Source organism: Ptychodera flava, chromosome 4, assembly GCF_041260155.1.
Source record: "Ptychodera flava strain L36383 chromosome 4, AS_Pfla_20210202, whole genome shotgun sequence".
Lineage (NCBI taxonomy): Eukaryota > Metazoa > Hemichordata > Enteropneusta > Ptychoderidae > Ptychodera > Ptychodera flava.
The window spans coordinates 31725281-31746323 of NC_091931.1; the positions used below are offsets into that span (position 1 = coordinate 31725281).

The window sequence follows — 21043 nt, forward strand, 5'->3', positions numbered from 1 at the left end:
CAACGATCCCCCACACGGACGTGGGCATGCGCCTCGAAATTGAAAGACTTAAACTTTTGCTCAAACTCTCCGTGTGGAAACTTTAAACTATTCCATTTCGATATCAAAAACTAAAATCGGGACAACGTGCAGAATTTAATACTGGAGAAACTTAATAGAGTATTTACCGACACACCTGAAATTCAAAATGGTCGCCATCCCGGTGTTAACTACGAATCAATGGGGAAAATTGATTTTTCCGTTTGCACAAAAATAAACCCGTGCAAAAAATTAAACTTTATAGTCCAAGAGATCTAAAATGAGCCCCATAAGTGGTAGACCAAAACGCTTCTGTAAAAGAAATTCCAAATATCTGTCCCCGAGGCGAATTCTACCTTTATTCGGTGTACTGTAAAATACATAGCAAATCCTCAACAATTTATAGGATATGTTGTGGATTAATTGTAATAGAGATCATTCGCCACCCCAAGGCTCTGAAAAATAACTGAGTGGCCACCCCTTTCAATCCTAAAACATTTAAGTAGGCCCAACCCCCGTAGCGTTTTAGGGATCCCTCACTTTCTTCGACCCAAGGCAATATTTAATAACATTCCCCTTATCATGCGGTCCAAGATCTTGTTAGATGCAAAGCCAGTCTACAGAATTTGAGGTACCATTAAAAGATCGGCTGAGAGAGTGAACTTTTGGGTCAAGAGAAATGAACTTTAAAATAAGAGGAAAAAACCTGGCTAAGTGTTCTCTCTCTCTCTCTCTCTCTCTCTCTCTCTCTCTCTCTCTCTCTCTCTCTCTCTCTCTCTCTCTCGGCTGTGCTCTCTATGTATTGTAACCCTTAGAATGAGATAGTCACTGAATTTTAGCGATGCAATGTGGCATAGTCCCGTGACAAAAACGTATCTACAACGCTTATCTGATGACGTCATGACAATAGAGCCTGCTGCGTAGTCTGGTTCCCTGACCCGTTTTCCCGGTAGAGGGAAAAACGGGTCAGGGATTCAGACTACCTGCTGCGTGGAATGATGCGCAGTAGTTAGGCTCTGACATGTGACAATCGAATGTGTTACGCGCTCGGTCTTCTCACGCGGATCACTATTATGCGACTTTCTTTTATATTGGGAACGAGGCTGCTTCGAACCAACTGTGTCGAATTTAAGAGAAAAAGAAAGCGAGAATCATGAGTGTTTACTGCGCGAGTAGAACACAACACAATGCATTGTCCATTGTTGTTGTGAACGAGTAAGTTTAGGACTACGCAGATATCTGTTACACGTATCTTGCATCGAGACTTGCGGATTTTTTGTTACTGAGATGGGCAAAGGAAACAAGGGAGGTAGGTGTGACTAAAACCATCGACGCAAAATTCCAAATATGAGATGATTCATCGGAAACTGACATCGATTTGATTAGCTTTCTATTCAGTACAATATCAAGGTTTCGATTTCATAAAATAGCGCGAACATTTGATGTTACACGAACAGGCAGTGACGGCAAGCTGGTAACACTGGGAATTTCGATATGATTTTGCGTGTATAACAAGAAACGGTATTTTACAGGTGACATGTACATCGCCGAGTCGTACACGCCTTTTGAGCGTGTTCGAGAATCGTTGCAACCCGAGTTCTATTCCATAGTGGGTTCCACTTCCGATAACTCGTATGTAGGCCCCCGCAGCAAATGAATATCTAAAAAAATCGAACCTTGTTTCGACCAGGAAACAAAAAATCCACCAAGAACAAGAGCAACGCGGAAAAGAAGAAGAAGAAACTCGGCGAAAGGCGACCTGAGGACTTTCTCACCACCCACGTAGTGCAGAGTATAAAGTTTGTAGGACCAGGATTGAACGACGGGGACCACGATTGGCAGACGAAAAAAAGTGATGCTGAAAAAGTAGAAACAACAGATACTGTTAAACTTGATAATATTAAAGACAGTGAAATTTGCCAGAACACAACTACAGAAGAGAAAGATGTCGAATTGACACCCGATGGCTCAGAAAATGGAGAAGCCGTTGACGATACTTCAGTAAAGAGCCAGCACGACGATTCATGGACACAAAGAGTTAAATATCAATCCATATGGCAAATATCCGACGACGAAATATGGTCACTGACATGTGACGATAGCAGTGACGACGAACTGGTCGACAACATAGCGCCCTCACTCCATCAGATTCGTGACCGAGATAAAGAAAAGTCAGTCAGTGTGGAAGACGTCGGGGAGATTATCAAATGGGAATATACTCTCGAGAAATCTTCAAATTTTTCAACAAAATCAACGACATTGAGCTGTGTGCTTGGCGATGACGTCATGGATTGTATAATAATTTCACGAACGGATATGTGTACGCTTCTACGTTTGGATACGATGTAAGTCCGTATACAGACTACATAAAGTTGAATACAAACATAAGCACAAATGATGGCACATGCACAACACATAGAAGCATTTTTATATGCAATAATTGGCCCTTCTCTCGTTAAAAGGGACGGTGGCTGTAACTTTGGGTAATATTTTCACTACTGTGTTTACTGCTCTCCATGTAATATAAGGGTTGGTCTTGATAACACAATAAAATATGCACATTATACAATTTTATCGCCAAACGATGAATACTGGTCGGGACCAAACTTTGGTTGTAACTGATTCCTCACATACGTAAACAATTCGAAAACTGGGAAATTTTACATTTTCCTGCAGTGTACAGTGAAAAACTGCATTTTACGAACAGAACAACGACTGCAGAAAATAAGCCTACATCAAAAGTGGGCTTTATTGAAAACGATCATACAATATGTTTTCACATTTAGGCGAAAGGGAATTAAAGGTCGATGATTCAAATTATTCAAACGATTGACCATCATCATTTTTCGGATTGACTTTTGATTTTGTTTATGATCTCTAAAAGTGGTTCTTCAGACTCTCAGTTCTGCGTTTCCTGTAAGGTTGATCAATTTACAACTTTCAGGTGCAGCCAACGGAGCTATTCATCGAAAAAGCTATTCCAGGAGCAATATTTTAGGGCAGGGGAAATTATAATTTTGCTAGGGCAGGGGACATATTTTTAGGTGGCAGGGGAACAAATTTTAGTTTTTTTTTTTGTCGGGTAGGGCAGATATTGGTTGATTGTCCTGGGGACAGGGGAAGTTGAGCCATTGTGTTTTCAGGGGAAATTTTTTCACAGGGCAGGTAAATCGGTAAATCGGGTAAATCGACAGATTTTTTCATCAAAGGGTAGGGTAGCTCCATGTCTGCAGGGAAATGGAATGACAAAATTTTGGGGGGAATTTTTTGCAGGGCAAGGGAAATCGGCAAGTTTTTTTCCGCCACAGGGCAGGGGAGCTTTAAAAATTGACAGTGGGGAGGGGAAACAGGCAAAAATAAGTGGGGAGAGGGTAAAAATGAAGTTTGAGTGCGGGAGGGCAAGTCGAAAAGTTTTCAGTGGCAGGGCAAATTATGAACAGCTAATTAATTACCCTCATGACTTAAAATTAGTCAGTTCACATTACTTGTCATGCACAAAATATCTTATCATAGTAAAGACCCCTTTAAAAGTGCATTGTTCGTTGGCTGCACCTGAACTTTCCCTGACCGTTTTGTATGGTGGCGAAACTCGCCTTGCTCACCACACAAGATCGCCATGAACAGTTGTTGGCTACGCATTTGCAACAACTGGAGAGTATGGAATTATTTCAACTCTCTTTAAATTCAGTATGGATGTCTGTCCATTTAACGAGTATCTTGACCATTTTTTCTCGCATTTTATGTGTCGTACTCTAGCAGAAGTCAAACATTCAACAAAACGGAATCCACCTGCCCCGAGGAGCAAATGAAGTGTCCCGAAGAAAGCACCAGAAATAGCACGCGAAGAAAGAGAGGGCGACGGAAACGACAGCAGGCTAACCAATCTGCCTCGTTTAAACGGAAACAGGGGAAGTTTTTCTTGGACGATTTTCGCATCGGGCACGGACAAAGGGACCAAGACCAAGACGGGGAGGACTTTTCGCCTGACGATGATAAAGAGTCGAATTATCTTCCAATAAAGTTATTGCAGATTCTATGACAAACACTGTCTATGTCCATTGAATATAGCTCGAATTGTACTAACACGATTGGAACTAATATGGGATAATTGGATGGTGAAGTAATATCCGTTTAACCCTCAAATGTGAGCTCATCTGCTTGCCTTTTTAAGTTACACACTTGTTTTTATGAGTAATTTGTATTATTGCAACATTAAGCTATAAGGCTCCTGATATTTTTGAGAAATTTGAAAAATATGAAGATCTTATTATCCCAAATTAGTTCCAATCGTGTTACATGTCACTGGAGGCCGACGGTCATCGGCTGTCCAGTTTGTTTTTCACAAGGTTACAACACATCTACCTACCGTATTTTTGCGACTAATTTTGAAGGATAAAGTTCGAATATACATCAACGATTCACTGGGCATGAACAGTTGAAGAAATATTCTTGTATAAATTATACTTTACATTAAAGCAGTCTACTGGTAACACGATTGGAACTAATTTGGGATAATTGGATCTTCATTTTTTTTTCAAACTTCACAAAAGTGTTAGGTGTCCTATAGCTGAATGTTGCAATATTACAAATTACTCATAAAACCAAAGAAAAGCAGATGAGCTTACGTTTGCAGGTTAAACCGATATTACTTCACCATCTAATTAGACAAGGTTCAAATTTGCAGTCAGTGCAAAATACCTTGTGCGCAAAGTGTTATTAGTTTAATTCTGCCATGTCGAGCGGCCCCTTAATACTCTTACAGTTCGGTGACAAAAACAGGGTTATTTGAAAAGATCAAAGTACAACACAATTGGAACTAATTTGGGATAATTGGATTTTCATATTTTTCAAATTTCTCAAATCGTTAAGTGCCTTATAGCTGAATGTCTCAATATTACAAATTACTCATTAAAACAAGTGTGTACCGGACAAAGAAAAGTAGATTAGCTTACATTTGCAGATTTTAAAGACATTACTTCGCCATCCAATTAGTTCCAATCGTGTTGTACAAGGTTTTGACTTAATTTCAGATAAAACTATATTTATTCAGTTTACTACATTTCTAATCACAAGAGTCTGAATTGACCCTGAGAAAAAAATCCAGTTTCTCTCTGCTGTCGGACTGTAAAATGAACACACACACACACACACAGCCACAGAATCAAATATTTTTGACAAAAATGACGACAATGAATCCTTTTAATACATGAAAATTGTCAAGCTATCCCGAATGGAGCTTTGCCACTGGGTGGCTCTCTCTTCATAATTATACAAAGATTGTCAAATTTGTTCCCCAGCTTCAAAGTATTCATTTGATAGCAGATCATTCTTGAAGATTGCTTCAGCAAGCTTCTCAGATTCACCAACAGATAGTTGGCGAAGTCACCCAATTTCACATTAATTCTGAAGAGCATATAGCTATAAATTTGCAATTTTTTTATTATTTTTCGGTTCAATCACATGAGTCAGTTTACTCCTCCTAATTCTCCTTACCCTTTCATCACATTGGTTAGGCCCAAACCAATTGTTATCAAGAGTGATTGTAGACCTGTTTACAGCAAATTGGGGGGGGGGGGGTTGACATCAAGGTATGATAGTATTTCTCTTGCAAATAGTGCGTCGTGTGTTCTTTATGATGCTAAAGTTGACAAATGAATTCCAGTCTGGACTACAATTCAGTTTGAAAGAATACGACAAGATATTGCCCAACTGCATTGCCCAAATATAGCAGAGATGCTGACAACTCATGCATTTTTGACACTGATGATTTTTGGAGCAGAAAAGAAACTGCATTTTTCATAAATAAACAAAATAAAAGAAAGATAAAATACATTGAATTCATCAGCTAGAAATATGCCAAACCTATGGTCAATTCAAAAAGAATGTAGATACTTGGAAAGTCTGAAACACATGCACTGAAACTCAGATTAAAAGTGAAAAAAAGGTTTTGAAAGATCTTGGTACTTTTCTAACTATGAAAAAAAACCCAAAACGATGGCAGTACAAAAAAAAAATTCAGATTTAATCGTAATCACGCAATTTTTGCAACAATGTACCATTTTACAGATAACTCTTACAGGATGAGGAAAAACATGGACAATGCAGCACCATTTTTTATCACAAAAAAAAAAGCGCAGACAAATTTAACTTTCTAGAAAGTTGTAAACGTCTGCCTTGATTTCCAGAACACTGTATAACAACACTCAATACAGAATGTTAACTGATTACAGCAGAGACAGATGTTACTATTGTAATGTACACTATATATCACCACACTGACGTCTCAACAAGATCCGTGGCGGGGTTGACCTTTGACCTGCATAGCGACGCACGCTACCCCGCCCACAGATAGCTGCGTTTCCACAGCTACAAGATATGTGACTGTTCTGTAAAACTATTCGTGAGGAAAAACTGATTGGAGACTATTATTTTGCTGGGTCTGGGGGGTATAGATTCCAAATAACACTCTGCAAAGCATTGAGCGAGATCCATAGCCATGAAAATACATATTCCATGGAATATAAAGGACAGTGAAGATACATGTCAAGTTACCATATCCTCAAAAATATGGTACTGATGCTTCACCTTTTTTTTCATTTGAAGTCTGGCAGAATTATTTCTAAAGACACTCTGAATACGCATTATGTTTCTGCTTGGGTTTTGAGAGAGCACATGGGCAGTTAATAAATGGCTTCTTAGCTAGTTTATAACCTACAATAGCTTTGATCGCAATTTCAGGTTTGCTACTAAATATAGCTGCACGCATGCAACTCTGGACAGTGTTGCCTAAAATTCGGACAAATTTTGTTGTTGTATGCGCTGAAGTTGTTGCAGCTTGTAGTCTGAGCCAGATATTCATATTAATTAGTGTGACTTTTAGTAGCCATTGTAACACTAACAGGTTTTATTTATGTGGTTTATGCGGAAAATGCAGACAAATATTTATTTATGCATATTAATGAGAGAAAAAAATGACGTCATTTGCAATCAACGCTTTTATCAGCCCCGCTACTTCATATTATTCCTTAAAAATAAAGGAATAAGTAAATGACAAATCATATTGTCATGATACTGTCTCTTCCAAAATATAAATATATTCAACAAACACTTTATATTTTTAAATTCATAGCACAACACGAAAAAATTCTCAAAACTAGCTAAATAACATTATGTACACCACATGTAAAATGCACAAATTGAAGGCAAAAAAGATAATGTGTTATATTTTAGATCACTCAGTTCTTTTTTACAATTTGTTAAAAAACAGATTGAACAAGATGTACACTTTTTTTAAACACCAATTTTCAAGTGTTCTCTCGTTCAGTTGTCATTATGGGAAAGCTCCATTAACTTAGGAATACCCTACTTCCCTAGAGGATCAATTTCACAGACCTGCCTTTCCTACAATGGCACTACAATGGCACTACAATGGCACCAGCTGGATTAGATAAACATAACATTGGAACATTCACACCTTGGGGATTAAAAGTCTTCTGTTTGTCACCCGAGTTGGTCAGGCAAGGAAACGGGTTTCAGGTAACCATGCAAGTTAATGCAGTCTTCCCGTAATGTGGCAAGGACGGCAGAAAGCTCTTCCAACCAAGGTTGTATGATTGAATGACTTTTACACTCACACCTGTACTTGCCTTAATTCATGAAAAAATTGCGAAATTTGTGAAAAATTCACCAAAAAATACCACAAGATGTACAACCATTTGAAAGCTGTGTGACTTTGAAAATTGGATGAAAAATTGGTAATTCAAATCGTTTTTAAAAATTAACAATCCTTGCCCCAATATGTGGGCACACTAACTTCAGCTATACTTGTCAGTTTTTTTTTAAGAGAGATTTTACTCTCGTAAAAGTCTCTTTTATAAAACTTGGGAATAAAGTGTGCCACAGCTGTAACCAGAAAAACCACACAATACTCACTAGACTGAGATCTATAAATAATAGGTAAGGGATTCTACAGCTGTATGTAAAGATTTTGAAGCAAAAGTTTTCAAAGATGTCAGGGAGTAGTTGTAGACAAGAAAGTGTTTGTGAATCAACTGCAGCAATTCCCCTCCAATGACAGATTATAGATATCAAAATGTGATGTACGATGCTGATTGAAAAATGCAGTGTGTAATGAGAGCCATTTTACAGCCTTGTCATTTTTCAAAAATTGAAGCATGGTAAATCATCTTTATGACAGCCACATTGACTAAGTTCAAGGTCCTACCCTGGATTAATCACACTTTGCCTCAAGTACACACTGCAATATACGGCACATTGTAAGGAGACATTCAATTCGCTAATGAGATGTTTGCATAATACTGTGAGTACTAGACTGGCCAATAGGAAAAAGGGTTCCTCCAAGGTGGTACATCAGCTGTTTTATCTTTCTAAAGAGGCTTTTCTTGTCAGTGGGATTAAAAATAACATTCCAGTTACAACTACAAGTGTATTGTACCACCTGCTGTGAATGTGAAGATTTTGTTCATGAAGTTTTGTAAAACTCGCCAGATTTGAATAATATTAGTGAACACCTGTACTGAAGGTTACTTATAAGCTGCTATTGCCTACATGTGATGTTTGTATTTGCATATCTGTCATTCTGAACCAGGTGCAGTCATGAGAAAACGCCAAAGTGAAGGGCTTGAAGGGAAATGGATCAAAATATGAAGGATTCACGGAGAACACTATTGTAAGACTATGATATAAATCAGCTGCAATACTTATTGATGCCACAATAGCTGCATCTTACAAAACCCAACCTGAAATGTCATTTTAATGTATGCTTGGCGATACACCTCAATTACTGCTGGTATTTGCATTGTGGGTAAAACTGTTGTAAACTTTTAACTTTGCACACAATGTGCAATATACACTGAATGCTTCTCATTCAGTGAATTTTTTTTTGCCAGCTAACTCTATTATTGTGTGATCTATATTATTATTGCTCTATGGCATACTAAAGTCTAAATCATTTCACTACCGTACCTTGTATCTACCATATATAATGCCATATAAATTCCATTTAACTACCATACATGTCAGACATACTGTGAGTTACAGTAAGTTGCTTTTCCTATTTTAAAAACGCTATTGCTTAGCTGGTCAGAGATTAGTTGAAGTCTGTCTTTTGACAAAATAAAGGATGTAAAAAATTTGAATTGAGCCATGTGGCTGCATACAGACTCTGTATTGTTTAAGTACTTGAAGCTCTAGCTGAGTGAATAATGATCACAGTGATGTCTGTGTCCCTTATTGAAGTATAGGAGATATTAAAGCTGCCTTGAAAATTTCGAGAGAGCTGGGGAGTCTGTCAAAATTTTCACTTAGGTGTGCTTGGGCAGGGCATCCCTGTGGAAGTATACGCAACAGGTGGCAGTGCTCCTTGAGTGGGACAGGGCATATACTAGGGCACTTCAACTAACTGATCACGCAGTCATTGTTCTGTTCAGGGAAGTGCAGGGTGTTGGCAACAGCCTTGGCTATGTAGGTCATGGTACCGTAGCGGCCACTGGGGGCGCTATCATAGAAGTGCTGGCATATTCCGGCTGTACCGCCACACTTCAGGACGCTGGGTTTGGCAAAGTGAGGGTCCTTGCGAACACAGCAGAGTGTGGCATCTCCATCATCTATAGCCTAGAACAACAAAATATTCCAACAAACAGTCAGTTTTAGCACTTGTATTACCGTATGTACATTAAAACATCAAAGCCTTTGTAACTTGTGACAACAATTTTCAGTATTTTTGGTCCTGCCAGTATTGGACATTGTCAATGATTGAAAATACCAAAATATAGAGATGTGAATTCAACTGTAAACAATCAATATACTCATTATCTACATACTGGATAGGTTGGCAACATGCCAAGTTAGGGAGCAGACAATTAATATAATCATGATAAATGACATACAGCTACAGGGTCAATGACGTCGTTGCATTTTCTGGAAATTACAGTGTATTCTAAACGTTCCACAACTCACCTGTTGTTTCAGAAAGAGTTCATTGGCTTCATAAACCAATCTTTCGATGGTTATCACTCCTCCGAGATTCGTTGCAAAGTCGTTCTCAATAATCAGCGACAGCACCATCAGCGTTTCCACCATCAGCTGACGATACTCAGGCTGTGGAATTCTGTTCAGGACAGTCTCCACACTCAGGGCGAACTTGAACTCTCCGGCTGTCATCTCACTGGTCATTCCCTGCCACAGCATGTGCCCTTCCACTGACAGACCTTGACACTGTAAATGGGGGAGGGGGAGGGGAGGGGTAGGAGAGGAGGGAGATAACACAGAGAGTGTAAGAAAATGATTTGATAAACTAATAACTGTCTGTTCAACTCTCATGGCTAAGTTTGCTGCTTTTGGTTCCAACTTTTCCATGTTCGCAGTAAAATCTAAAATGCAGCACTGTTGAAAAGCATCTTAATTTATATGCTTGAATTCAAAATGAAAGTGCAGCTATTCAAAAAGAAAGTGTTTTAACTCAAAAAGAATATCATTTTTTGCAAAAAGTGCAGCAACTGAATGTGGAGACTTAATTTTGACCTTTTGGCCTTGATAACGCACCATAAACTGTAAGTTCTCCGGATTCGGCTACCCACATGCTCCACACGCAAAAACTGGTGCCAGATGTTTTGAGATCAGTTTCAGTTTCACAAGATTGAAACTCACCTTTTCCAGGACCTTCCAGAGCTTCTCATAAAATCCCACTGGTACACGATTCAACGCTCCATCCAGCCGTCTCCTTCGTAACCACTGACCAGTCCGGTCACTGTGCATGGCTTCTTCTAGCTTTTCAATGCTATCTGACCCAGGGGGCGACATTGGGCTGATCACGCTATGTCTCCTTGTCTGGAAAATGGTACGACACAGTAGATTAGATGCAGAATAATTCTGTGTTTGCGGCTGATATCTCGTAGTCAAGTGATAGCCTGAATAGAAACGGTTACCCGGTATGTTCTGTTTCAAAAAAAACTACAGCATACCTCATTCAAAGGACACTTAAAACAGATATCCTGGACTTTATTAATACTAAACTGGCACTGATACAAATTGGTGCATTTTTTATGTAAATTTCTCAGTTCCTGAATTTTACGACACTCTTAAAGGCATACCACATTTATTAATATTGCATTTAACCAGGCAATAAATAAATGGTGTTGGGACAAATTACCATTACAAGGTTTGGGTGTTTTCATACAAAAAGAACACAAAAGTCAAGAGAAGCATCTTCCCAACCCACCTTGACTTCCTCTTTAAGTTTTGCAATGCCGGTCACTTCTTCCTTGGGGAGTCCAAAGACGGATAGCTGCCTGACTTTACCGCTGCTGATGTTGGGATGAACTGGAAAAAAGCGATGGTGAAGGAGACAATTGATGAGAACTTGCCAACAACTGCAAGGACAAAGCAAATCCTACAAGTACATGGAAGTGCCCAGGACCAACATTATGATAGATCAAGTAGCTCACCCCTGTTTCCAAGTTCAAAAATCCCTGATCAGAGTTCATCGAACAATTTACAATTCTCAGAGATCAGTCAGACCATCGGAAAGGGAAATTTACTTTTCCTGGTAAAGAAAACTCAGGGCTCCTTGCATTTGTAAAACATGTCAAAGCAGGGCTACTGGGTATTTTGTCATCAACATCCCCTTGACTAGTTGTTTTAACTTCAATGGCTTTTCAGAAAGCTTTCAACTACATGGTCTAGAGTATCATATTGCTACTACTACTACTTCTACTACTTTGTCTACAGTGTACTCTCTAAGCCACTTTCACACACCACTGACTAATGAGTGTTCTCCATGATGGAAGAAAATTGTATATATTGCATGTACAAGTATCAATATAAGTCAAACTTCAGGCAAAATGTTAGAACGTGCACTATTACTAAAACTACCCCTTTCACCACCTATAACGGTAGAATGTGCCTTGTGGACAGATTATTCAACTTCTCTCAGTTTTATAATACCTTTTTGGTCTCAACTTTTGGGGACTCAGTTTAAAGCTCTTGGAGAAACTAAAGTTTTCCCCGGCTTACTTTTGTAAAAATCAAAAATTTTATTTTTCCCCATTGAGTTAAGACAGGGATGGCGGCCATTTTGAATTTCAAATATCGATCAATTTAAGGTAATTTGTTCGCATAGTATCAACATTTGCGTGGAGACCCCTGATTTTTATTCTTGATTTCGTTGAAGCAATTTTGAGCAAAACTTTTAAGTCTTTCATTTTCAAGGCACACGCTACCATAATGGTGTCACCCAACTGATTTTCTACACAGAGGTGTCAACTAAAAAGGCTCACTACTATAGGATGGAATGCATTCTATGATCATTTTCACCTCTGTATCAACTGGTGCGTAGACAATGCTGTCACTAGTACCAAAGCCGACAAAAACAGACATGCACAGCTTTGAACTGTATCACTTGTAACATAATGATAAACTACGACACAGAACAGACACAAAACAAGCCAAAACACAGATACTACTTGTACTTTGCATGACATGGGGAGATACTCAGATGACACTGAACATCTAAAGTAGCAATGATAAAAGAAAGTGACGACAAAAAGGGATATCTATGCGATGTTGAACTGAATAGGAAACATACCGGGACTAGAGTCAAAACGTAGGCATATACCAGGGCTAGAGTCTAAACGTCCAAACATAAGAGGACTAGAGTCTAAACGTAGACATATACCGGGGCTAGAGTCTAAACGTCGAAACATACCAGGACTAGAGTCTAAACGACGGATTCCGTCTGCTGGTGCTAAAAGTAATATATATTCACACAGACAAGATGTTATTGATTAGGCCGTGTGCTTGGCTCTTCAGAGATGGCATGCACTTTGTGATGAAAAAACCAGTGATTTCTCGAAAGGATACACTCACAGTGAAAATATTAATGTTTTGCCGCAATAATGAAATATGATGAATGATGCTCAAGGTGTCATATTTTAATGTCACAATAGGTGCCGTGAAAAGATTTTCTGCATCAAGACTGTAAAATATGCTTGGGATCTATTGTTGAAAAAAAAATCATGATGACTTGTTGTGTTGGCAAGAATCGCTTTAGATCCATGCTCGTCAATAGAATAAGGTGGTATAAAAGTGTGTAAAATCAGTGAAAAACTTTACATATTAAAACTTAAGGTAGAACGCACCTCCAGGACAGACATACGGACTCTCAAACTTTTACAATTCTCTTCTGATACACCACATGTAGGGGTTCATTTTAAAGCTCTTGGTGAAAGAAAACTTTTCACCGGCTTAGTTTTTCGAGATTCGAAAATTTTTATTTTTCTCCATAGAGTTAACACAGGGATGGCGGCAATTTTGAATTTCTAATATCGGTAAATCTTGGGTAATTTGTTTCTCTAGTACAAAAATTTGCATGTTGACCCCCTATTTTTATTCTTGATTTTGAAAGAGAATGATTGAAAGATCCCTTGAGGAAAGTTAGAGCAAAAGTTTAAGTCTTTCACTTTCGAGGTGCATACTACCTTAAATATACAAAGTTAACACTTAGTGTGCAGGAGGTTATATTTGCATTAATTTATCTTGAAAGATACTTGGAGACAAATAGTTTGCTACATGTACCATCAGGGAGAATTTAAGGCCAGAATTTTTCTTTGCGAGTGTGTGCAAAACTCTCTGCACCACCATGAGTTTGTGAGTCCTGTTTTGTGTAACTACATGGTTTAGTCTACACACTGAATCCTAACTTGGCCACTGAATTCACAAATGGGTTAAAAACCTACATGCAAAAAGTGTAGAATATTTTCATTGGTGGATGCAAAACAAACAAATACTCATTACACTGAATTGGAAATTAAGAAAGACACGTTAGGAATGGATCTGACTACATGGTTTAGTCTATGCACTGAATCCTAACTTGGCCACTGAATTCACAAATGGGTTAAAAACCTACATGCAAAAAGTGTAGAATATTTTCATTGGTGGATGCAAAACAAACAAATACTCATTACACTGAATTGGAAATTAAGAAAGACACGTTAGGAATAGATCTGACTGGTGGTTTATAGATAACAGAAGTTTGTTATTCTTGACTTGACAAATCTTTTCAACAAAACCCCCACATTAATGTTCATGAAAACAACTGTGAAAGAAACATGATGACAACTACAGACATGACAATAAATCTTTCAGTGTGAACACAAGATGTACAAATTGTGATGGAGATGTTCAATACTCACTGCTGGTCACGCCAAATTCTTTGCCGCTGAGAATGTGATGTAGGAGACATTTCATCTCATAGGGACTCAGATTCATCAGGTGTTCGTATGCCTCCTCACCTGTGAAGTTCAAATTCATTGAGCACTGATCGATATTACATAGGAAGAAAATGATGAATGATATCATTACCTGTACACAAAAACAGTGCCTACATACATGTATGGACATTATACATTGATATTATCTACAGTACCTGACAATATTTAAACCATTGACACAGCTCTTTTACAAATTCTACCCAGAACAGGTATTGATTGATTTTATCTCTGAGGATATGAATCATGAAAATGTTGACATAAAATGTGGCATCTCCATGTCAAATCATGATAATCGCAAAAAACTCAAGAAATTCAATATCTAGTGTATGGTAGGTTATATACATATATGCAGTTTATGCTGGAAAATCTAATAAAAATGTTTGAAGACTATATTGTCAGATGTCTGCCAAATATGTTTCTCGTTCACTGATTTTAGCAGGTATTGTTTTGTAATGTATATGCTTTCGGCACACATGACAGAGTGGTACCTATGCATATGTATGTCTTTTTATATTTCGGCAGAAAAGTCATCAGACATTAAATGTTTGAACAAAAAAGAGCAAAACACGATTATTTCTCTGTTTTCCATTGAAGCAAGAAAAAAAATTAGAATTTTCACAGTGGTTATGCAGGTGGATCACTGACCTGAACATTCCAACGTCCTCGCTAGCTCGGATGCCATCACTTGGATGATAAGACCGACACGGAGACGAAGCATTTCATGGAACAACTCTGGTTCAGTCTTGATAAATGCAGCCAGGTAGAACAGAATTTCCTGAAATGAATGAAACACAGACCATGAACATGCAAATGACCCTAATGCTGTAATGTCCATTAAACCCCGGTGCGGGGTATAAAAGACCCCTAACTCATCGAAAATTCATAATGGCGCTTGAGTGACAACTGGCAACAGCAAGGTAGACCGCTCCGTGAAAATCAGCCGAAGCAATTCTCAAACAAACATTATTGGCATACCATAAACATAGACTGTTTCATAAACACGTAGGCCATACAGGTATCCGCAAAGTTTCACAAAGCCTTTTCAAATTACTACGATTGGGGGAAAAATCGCTTTCGTAACAAAGGAAATGGCCCCTAGGGAACAGTCGTTCCGCAATTCAAACAATTGTCAATCATTCAGTGACGCGCAGAGGTGTAAACTGGCCAAACATTTGCTGTGCATACGAGTATAATTACGATGTAAATAAACCATGTGTACGCTCAGAGTTACATGTATATTGGCGTGCACACAGGATGAAAACGTCGTGGTTGTCATAAACTATTTTACTAACAAGCGTTTATGATGCAATGACATCGCGAAAGTGAGCCATTTTCGGTCGTGACTTAGCAAGAGATGAGTCAGTACCGGTACGATGTATCCTTGCGAAAAGTGCGTACACTGTATGCAGGCAGATTCCATAGTTTACAATGACATCGAAAACAACTAAATATTAAAGCATGACGGTAGCCTCCATGATCAATTTAATTACAGTCAGTCAAAGAGAGCCACTTTTTTAAACAGCCCCCCCCCCCTCCAAATCTACGGCCGAAAGTACCGGTACGCTACAGTCGCTTTTGATATAAATGCTAGCCCTGAAAACGGCCGTATGGTTTGTACATGTACACGTGTTCTCACAATGACATGTCGTGTTCGGAGGGTTGGTAAGGTTTTGACATACCGGTTGCCCCAGTAACGTTTGGACTTCTGCTATGAGAATTAAACAAAGCTTGTAAAGACATCAAAAAACAGTATTTGTCAAGGTCAGTTCAAGGTGAGCAAGTGAGCGTCGACGCGTCATCACCCGATCTTCTTTGAAAGGCTTAGGCCTACTGATACCGTGTGTCCGAGATCGGCTCATTGAGTTGGCACTACATCGTATGATTTCGACAAAGGTTGGACTTCAATTTCTTCAATAACGAAGATCTCTATGAACCCAGTCCCCGGTTCATCCCATTGCTCTAAAAATGAACATAACTCGTGATCGTGATGAGTTGTCCGGGGACAAAGCAACCGAGCAGCCGACCTCGATCGCTTACAGATATAGTGGTACGCGAGATTCATGGAAATCTCGATCCTTCCGTGATGTAGTGAACTTATTTTTAGCGATCGGTCATGACGTCGCGTCGTTCACCTGTTTCCTTCCATTTTCCTGACCGTGTTTCTCAGTCAATGTTTAGATCGGTAATTCGTGATTTCAACATACGAAATTACCAGCTTCGGATTATTTTTAATGTTTATGTTTATTACTTTCTTGATGATTATTTCCACTACGCGTACTACGTACGGCGCCAATTCCGTATGTAGATATGGCGGTCAGTAGCAGAATCATTCTCGAACGATGACCCCAGAACTTCAGTGAATCAACTCAGCAAAAACTTCAGTACATCAACTCAACACGCTCCTGTTTTTAGGAAATTGATATTTTTTTCCTCTTTCTTTTTTCTTTCGCGTATTGCGAAGGCTGTACCTAAGCTTATAGTCAGAGCGTGAGTTGAGAGCAAACAGATTACGCAGATAATGCGAACGATAGCAACCGTTACCAACAGACTCATTATGCAGAGCCGTGCCCCAAACGCCCACCGAAACTTGGCATTAATCCGGATCCCGGTCCATTTCGCCCCGGCTTTAAATGAATAAAATATGGAAAGATTTCACAGGAAAAATAAAGATTCTATGCCTCATATTTGCTATTTTTTCCGTTCTGTGGATCAAAACTTGAAGTGGAATGTTTTGGGAAAGTTTATAGAAATTGCATGGCTCTGTTATTTTATTTTATTTATTTTTTTCAAATAAAGTCACTGTCTCCAAATTCAATTTACGAAAATGCGACACAAAACTCAAATATAACTTCAAACCTTACTGTATTTGCACATTGTAATCAGCAAATCATGATAAACAGCTACTATGTAAACTGACAAGACACAATATCTCAAAGCCATGACAGTACCTGTGTCAGCACAGCAGTACTGCTATCTTCACCACACGCATCGTAGATAATTTTCTTCAGCTGGTCTGGAGGCAGAGGTGCTGTGATCACTTTCTCTCTTGGCTCCGGCGGCATGCCGACCGTCAGCTGTTTCTGTCTCACGATGAGATCAGTGGCAGCCTGGGCCAGATCCTCCACCCTTTTACCCAGCATCCCAGCTGTGTGTCTTACTATGGACCAATGCTTCATGTGGCCGGCCTGTAATGGTGACATGAGAAAAACATATCAAACACATCGATATAACACACAAATGTTATGCACAGTACTGGCTATTCACGTCACAGAATCACAGTGGTGTAAAGTTCATGTGTCTCATTTAAAGTGTAGCGTATACCTTGTCCCTGGTAAAGTTTGGTCAGACTCTATTGTTATCCATGCCAGGTTTGAACCATCACATCACATCATGGGGGTGAAAGGGTTGAAGAATTGACCACGTCAAAGGAAATCATCATTTAATGCAAACAAGTACACAGCACATATAAAACATGCTTATTTTAGTGACAAGTACTTCAACACTTCCACCCCTGTCTTTATGTACATGGTCCAAACTTCATCAAAGATGACAATGCAGTATGACCAAAACCTTCATAGGAAAAAGTTAAGCTGCACTCGGCTTTCACAAAATCTTCAAATTTGCAATAGATGTATAGGTGTCTTGGTTACTTAGATGAGTAACATGTGACAAGCTTATGGATATACCCGTACTCCAATCACACAGAGAAACGCATGAAACAGACAAAACATAAAATCTTCACATATTTCAATTGCCACAAAGGGGTTCTATTGAAAGTGATGTCTGACAAAGTATCAATCTCATCACATCTTTGATTATGTCCCAACTACCATTTACTGATCACTTTGCTGAAAAAGGTAGGATTAGTTGATTATATATGAGAAGTGATGGTGCACCTTAGACACCTGGTGTGAAGACGATCACTTGCAACTCACACAACTGTACAGTTTGACAACTTTTACAGAAATACTGTTATTTCTAAAGGGCAGCAAACACAGTGTTCATTATAAGCATGTTGAAATGGAGAAAGCAAATGAGGTCCATTTTTTCCACCCCTGTTTTCTAAATGGAATGGTCTGATGTCTACTGTTGATAATATGGGCTACCATTCTAAAACTAAAGTTGACAATGGATACTATCTGACTTTTTTTGTTCTGTGCCCATTTGATTCTGTAATGTTTTTGTATCATTAATCTTGAAACAGTTGCGATGTCACAGCATTAATTCAATCAGAAAATTAGTATTTAAGGCCAGAGTAATGCTTTGTATTGCATATGCTCAAAATTTTGAAAAGTACCAGGGTAAACAGTTCAAAAAACCAACATGGAAAATTTCACACACTCAATTTTTCTATTTTCATGATTGTTTCAATATAATCTAAGAGTCCATCTAAGAATTAAAGCAGAAACTTCTTTTCAACTTCATAATTTACTCTGTTATGTGACATTCTGCAAGCATACTGTCATTGTAAGTACATTTACAAAATTTGTAACCAGAAAAGCTATGGAATAAAGCCCTATTCAAATTTGCTAATATGATAAGAAATGCGTTTTTATCGACAGTACAAAAATTATGGAAGTACATCTAAAGTTACATCTGATGGAGCTCGAATTGTTGGATACAATAGGACTGCGACAGAACACATGCATGGAAAGTGTGAAAAGACGGGTCAAACACATCAGTCTCGCAAAGCTTTAACATATCATCAAAGGTAAAAGCGTTGCTCCACATTTCACAATTTTGGTCACGATGGCTGCCCATTTGGACAGGGACATTCCATGGTGGAGATATTCACCTGTAAAAGTTGGGTTGGTAAAAACTCTTCATGCAAGTTAGTATTCGCAATGGTGCAAAAACCATTTCTACTTAGTCTGACCGATGTCCACAAAGGTTCACTAGTAATAAGTAATATCATTATACGTTACGCTTGGATTTTGAAACAGAGGAATTGATTTTGAACATGTCATATTAGTGTAATTTATAATATAATAATGGTGCAATAGTCAGTCTGAGGAGATTACCAGTACATATTGAACAAGATTAGTATTGATGAAAGATAACTTTGGGGGTGTTTTTGTAGTACAGTGATCCCGTCTAAAATTTTGGATCAAGTCTTGGTAATATATATTTAGATGACCACAGTGTTAAAGCACACTGTCTATGTGTACACAAGTATGTGCATGTATCACATTGGTCAGATATTAGAATCCTTGGGTTCAGGACATTTTGGACATGAAAGTTTCAATTTTGGTCAACAATTATAATCAGAAGCTCCATAATACCGTCTTTTAGGATCACCATACAAATCAAAATGACACCATGAAGTGGTGACATCGGTCAGAGTTAAGAAAAATAAAAACACTTTTGAGCAACAGCTGTGGAAAAGAAGCGTTAAAAATCTCAGCCATGCCAGTCAACCTTGTGCCAGGTGTTGCCGTGAGGGTTGGGGACTTAGGATAATTAAAACGTGCACGACAAATTGAACTCATTGCACTTGACCTCTTAACCCCCCTCCCCCTTCTTTCCCCTAAATCAAAGTTTGGGAGTGAAAATCCAATGAGGTAATTAATTTGAACTTCCCCTAAACATGATAAGTTGATTGAATGGTCACTGGAAGTTTAAACTGCTGAAAGGTTTTTGAATAACAAGTCATCGTTGATGACACAGTCCCCACTTGTTAATGGGTACTTTGATTACATGTCCTAAGAGGATAGAGTCCTCTTCATTAATTAGGTCTGTGATAAAAATACTTTGATACAGATGGCGCTCAATGGCCAAGAATGAGTTCCATGGTGATGAAAACATAAAACCAATGTAGGCCACCATCCTAAAGTTCATAAAATGAGTCAACTAGGAATTAATCAACAGGATGTTGCAAAACATTTTTGCATACAATTCTAACACTTGACAGATTATCACTGGTACCATATTTCATAAAGTTTTGATGCAGTATTTACAACACTATGAGATCAACATCTGTATCAAGTTTCATCACATTTGACGTTGTATTAATTTGTGGCTATATAACCCTAATTAGGAAAGTTCATTACTTATGCAATTACAAATTAATTAAAATGACACTGATAAATGTCTTTTTCAATGTTAAAGCAATGTGACCTTAACATCAGTTAACATCTGTATAAAGTTTCATGAATTTGATGCAGTACGTATTTCTTGACATATGAGCCTACTTACGAAACTTCAATAATTGACATGTTGCTGCTACATGACGTGAAACAAATTGACGAGCATATGTATGAAATAGGTCAATGTCCTTGTACCAACTTTGAATGATACTGGTGGAAATATGTCTGTCAGAGTTATGGCTCTGTACATCTGAAAATTGTAACAAAATCACCGCCATGCAACGATATTTGATCTTACTGTTTAAAAATCAACATGTATATGTATGACGTAGTCAATGTACATGTACCAACTTTGAATAAGATCAGTTGCGACTTGCCAGAGTTATGGCTCTCGACATGAAACAACCATAACAAAATTGCTACCATGTGGCCATATTGGACCAAATCGTGAAACCAATCGACATACATATGTATAAATAAGTCAATGTCCTTGTACCAACTTTGAATAAATTTGCTTGATACATGTCTGAGTTATGGTTCCGGACATGAAAAAACCGGGAAAAAATGGCCACACGGCGGCCATATTGGATTGTATCATAAAACAAATCAATACACGTATGACATAGGTCAATGTCCTTGTACTAAGTCTGA

At 38.4% G+C, this 21043-nt stretch overlaps 2 protein-coding genes across 10 annotated transcripts in view; one reads left to right on the plus strand and one right to left on the minus strand.

Moving 5' to 3' along the window:
- The first annotated feature begins 1200 nt into the window (after nucleotides 1-1200).
- LOC139132238 (uncharacterized) lies at nucleotides 1201-2367 on the plus strand. Its single transcript, XM_070698627.1, has 2 exons — nucleotides 1201-1327; nucleotides 1709-2367. Exons 1-2 carry the CDS (start codon nucleotides 1306-1308, stop codon nucleotides 2365-2367), a joined length of 681 nt encoding a protein of 226 aa, XP_070554728.1. The 5' UTR covers nucleotides 1201-1305.
- Nucleotides 2368-6013: 3646 nt separating this feature from the next.
- LOC139131495 (phosphorylase b kinase regulatory subunit alpha, liver isoform-like) overlaps nucleotides 6014-21043 on the minus strand; it is a 51645-nt gene continuing 36615 nt past the window's right edge. For 4 of the 9 annotated variants that reach the window (XM_070697578.1, XM_070697571.1, XM_070697572.1 and 1 more), the window contains 8 exons: nucleotides 17255-17491; nucleotides 14952-15081; nucleotides 14229-14327; nucleotides 12623-12781; nucleotides 11258-11358; nucleotides 10687-10866; nucleotides 9997-10254; nucleotides 6014-9651 (listed from right to left, as the gene is read on the minus strand). In XM_070697578.1, the coding sequence (XP_070553679.1) occupies nucleotides 9436-9651; nucleotides 9997-10254; nucleotides 10687-10866; nucleotides 11258-11358; nucleotides 12623-12781; nucleotides 14229-14327; nucleotides 14952-15081; nucleotides 17255-17491 (1380 nt within the window). In that variant the 3' untranslated portion in view covers nucleotides 6014-9435. The remainder of the gene's footprint in view (nucleotides 9652-9996; nucleotides 10255-10686; nucleotides 10867-11257; nucleotides 11359-12622; nucleotides 12782-14228; nucleotides 14328-14951; nucleotides 15082-17254; nucleotides 17492-21043) is intronic. The other 5 variants (XM_070697576.1, XM_070697579.1, XM_070697577.1 and 2 more) reach the window with 2 other exon arrangements.

What these genes read in the sequence shown, in the direction of transcription:
- LOC139132238 (XM_070698627.1), top strand. Translation starts at nt 1,306, where the DNA reads ATGGGCAAAGGAAACAAGGGAG. An exon ending in GGGCAAAGGAAACAAGGGAG is followed by an intron (nt 1,328 to 1,708) that starts GTAGGTGTGACT and finishes TGTTTCGACCAG; the next exon opens with GAAACAAAAAATCCACCAAG.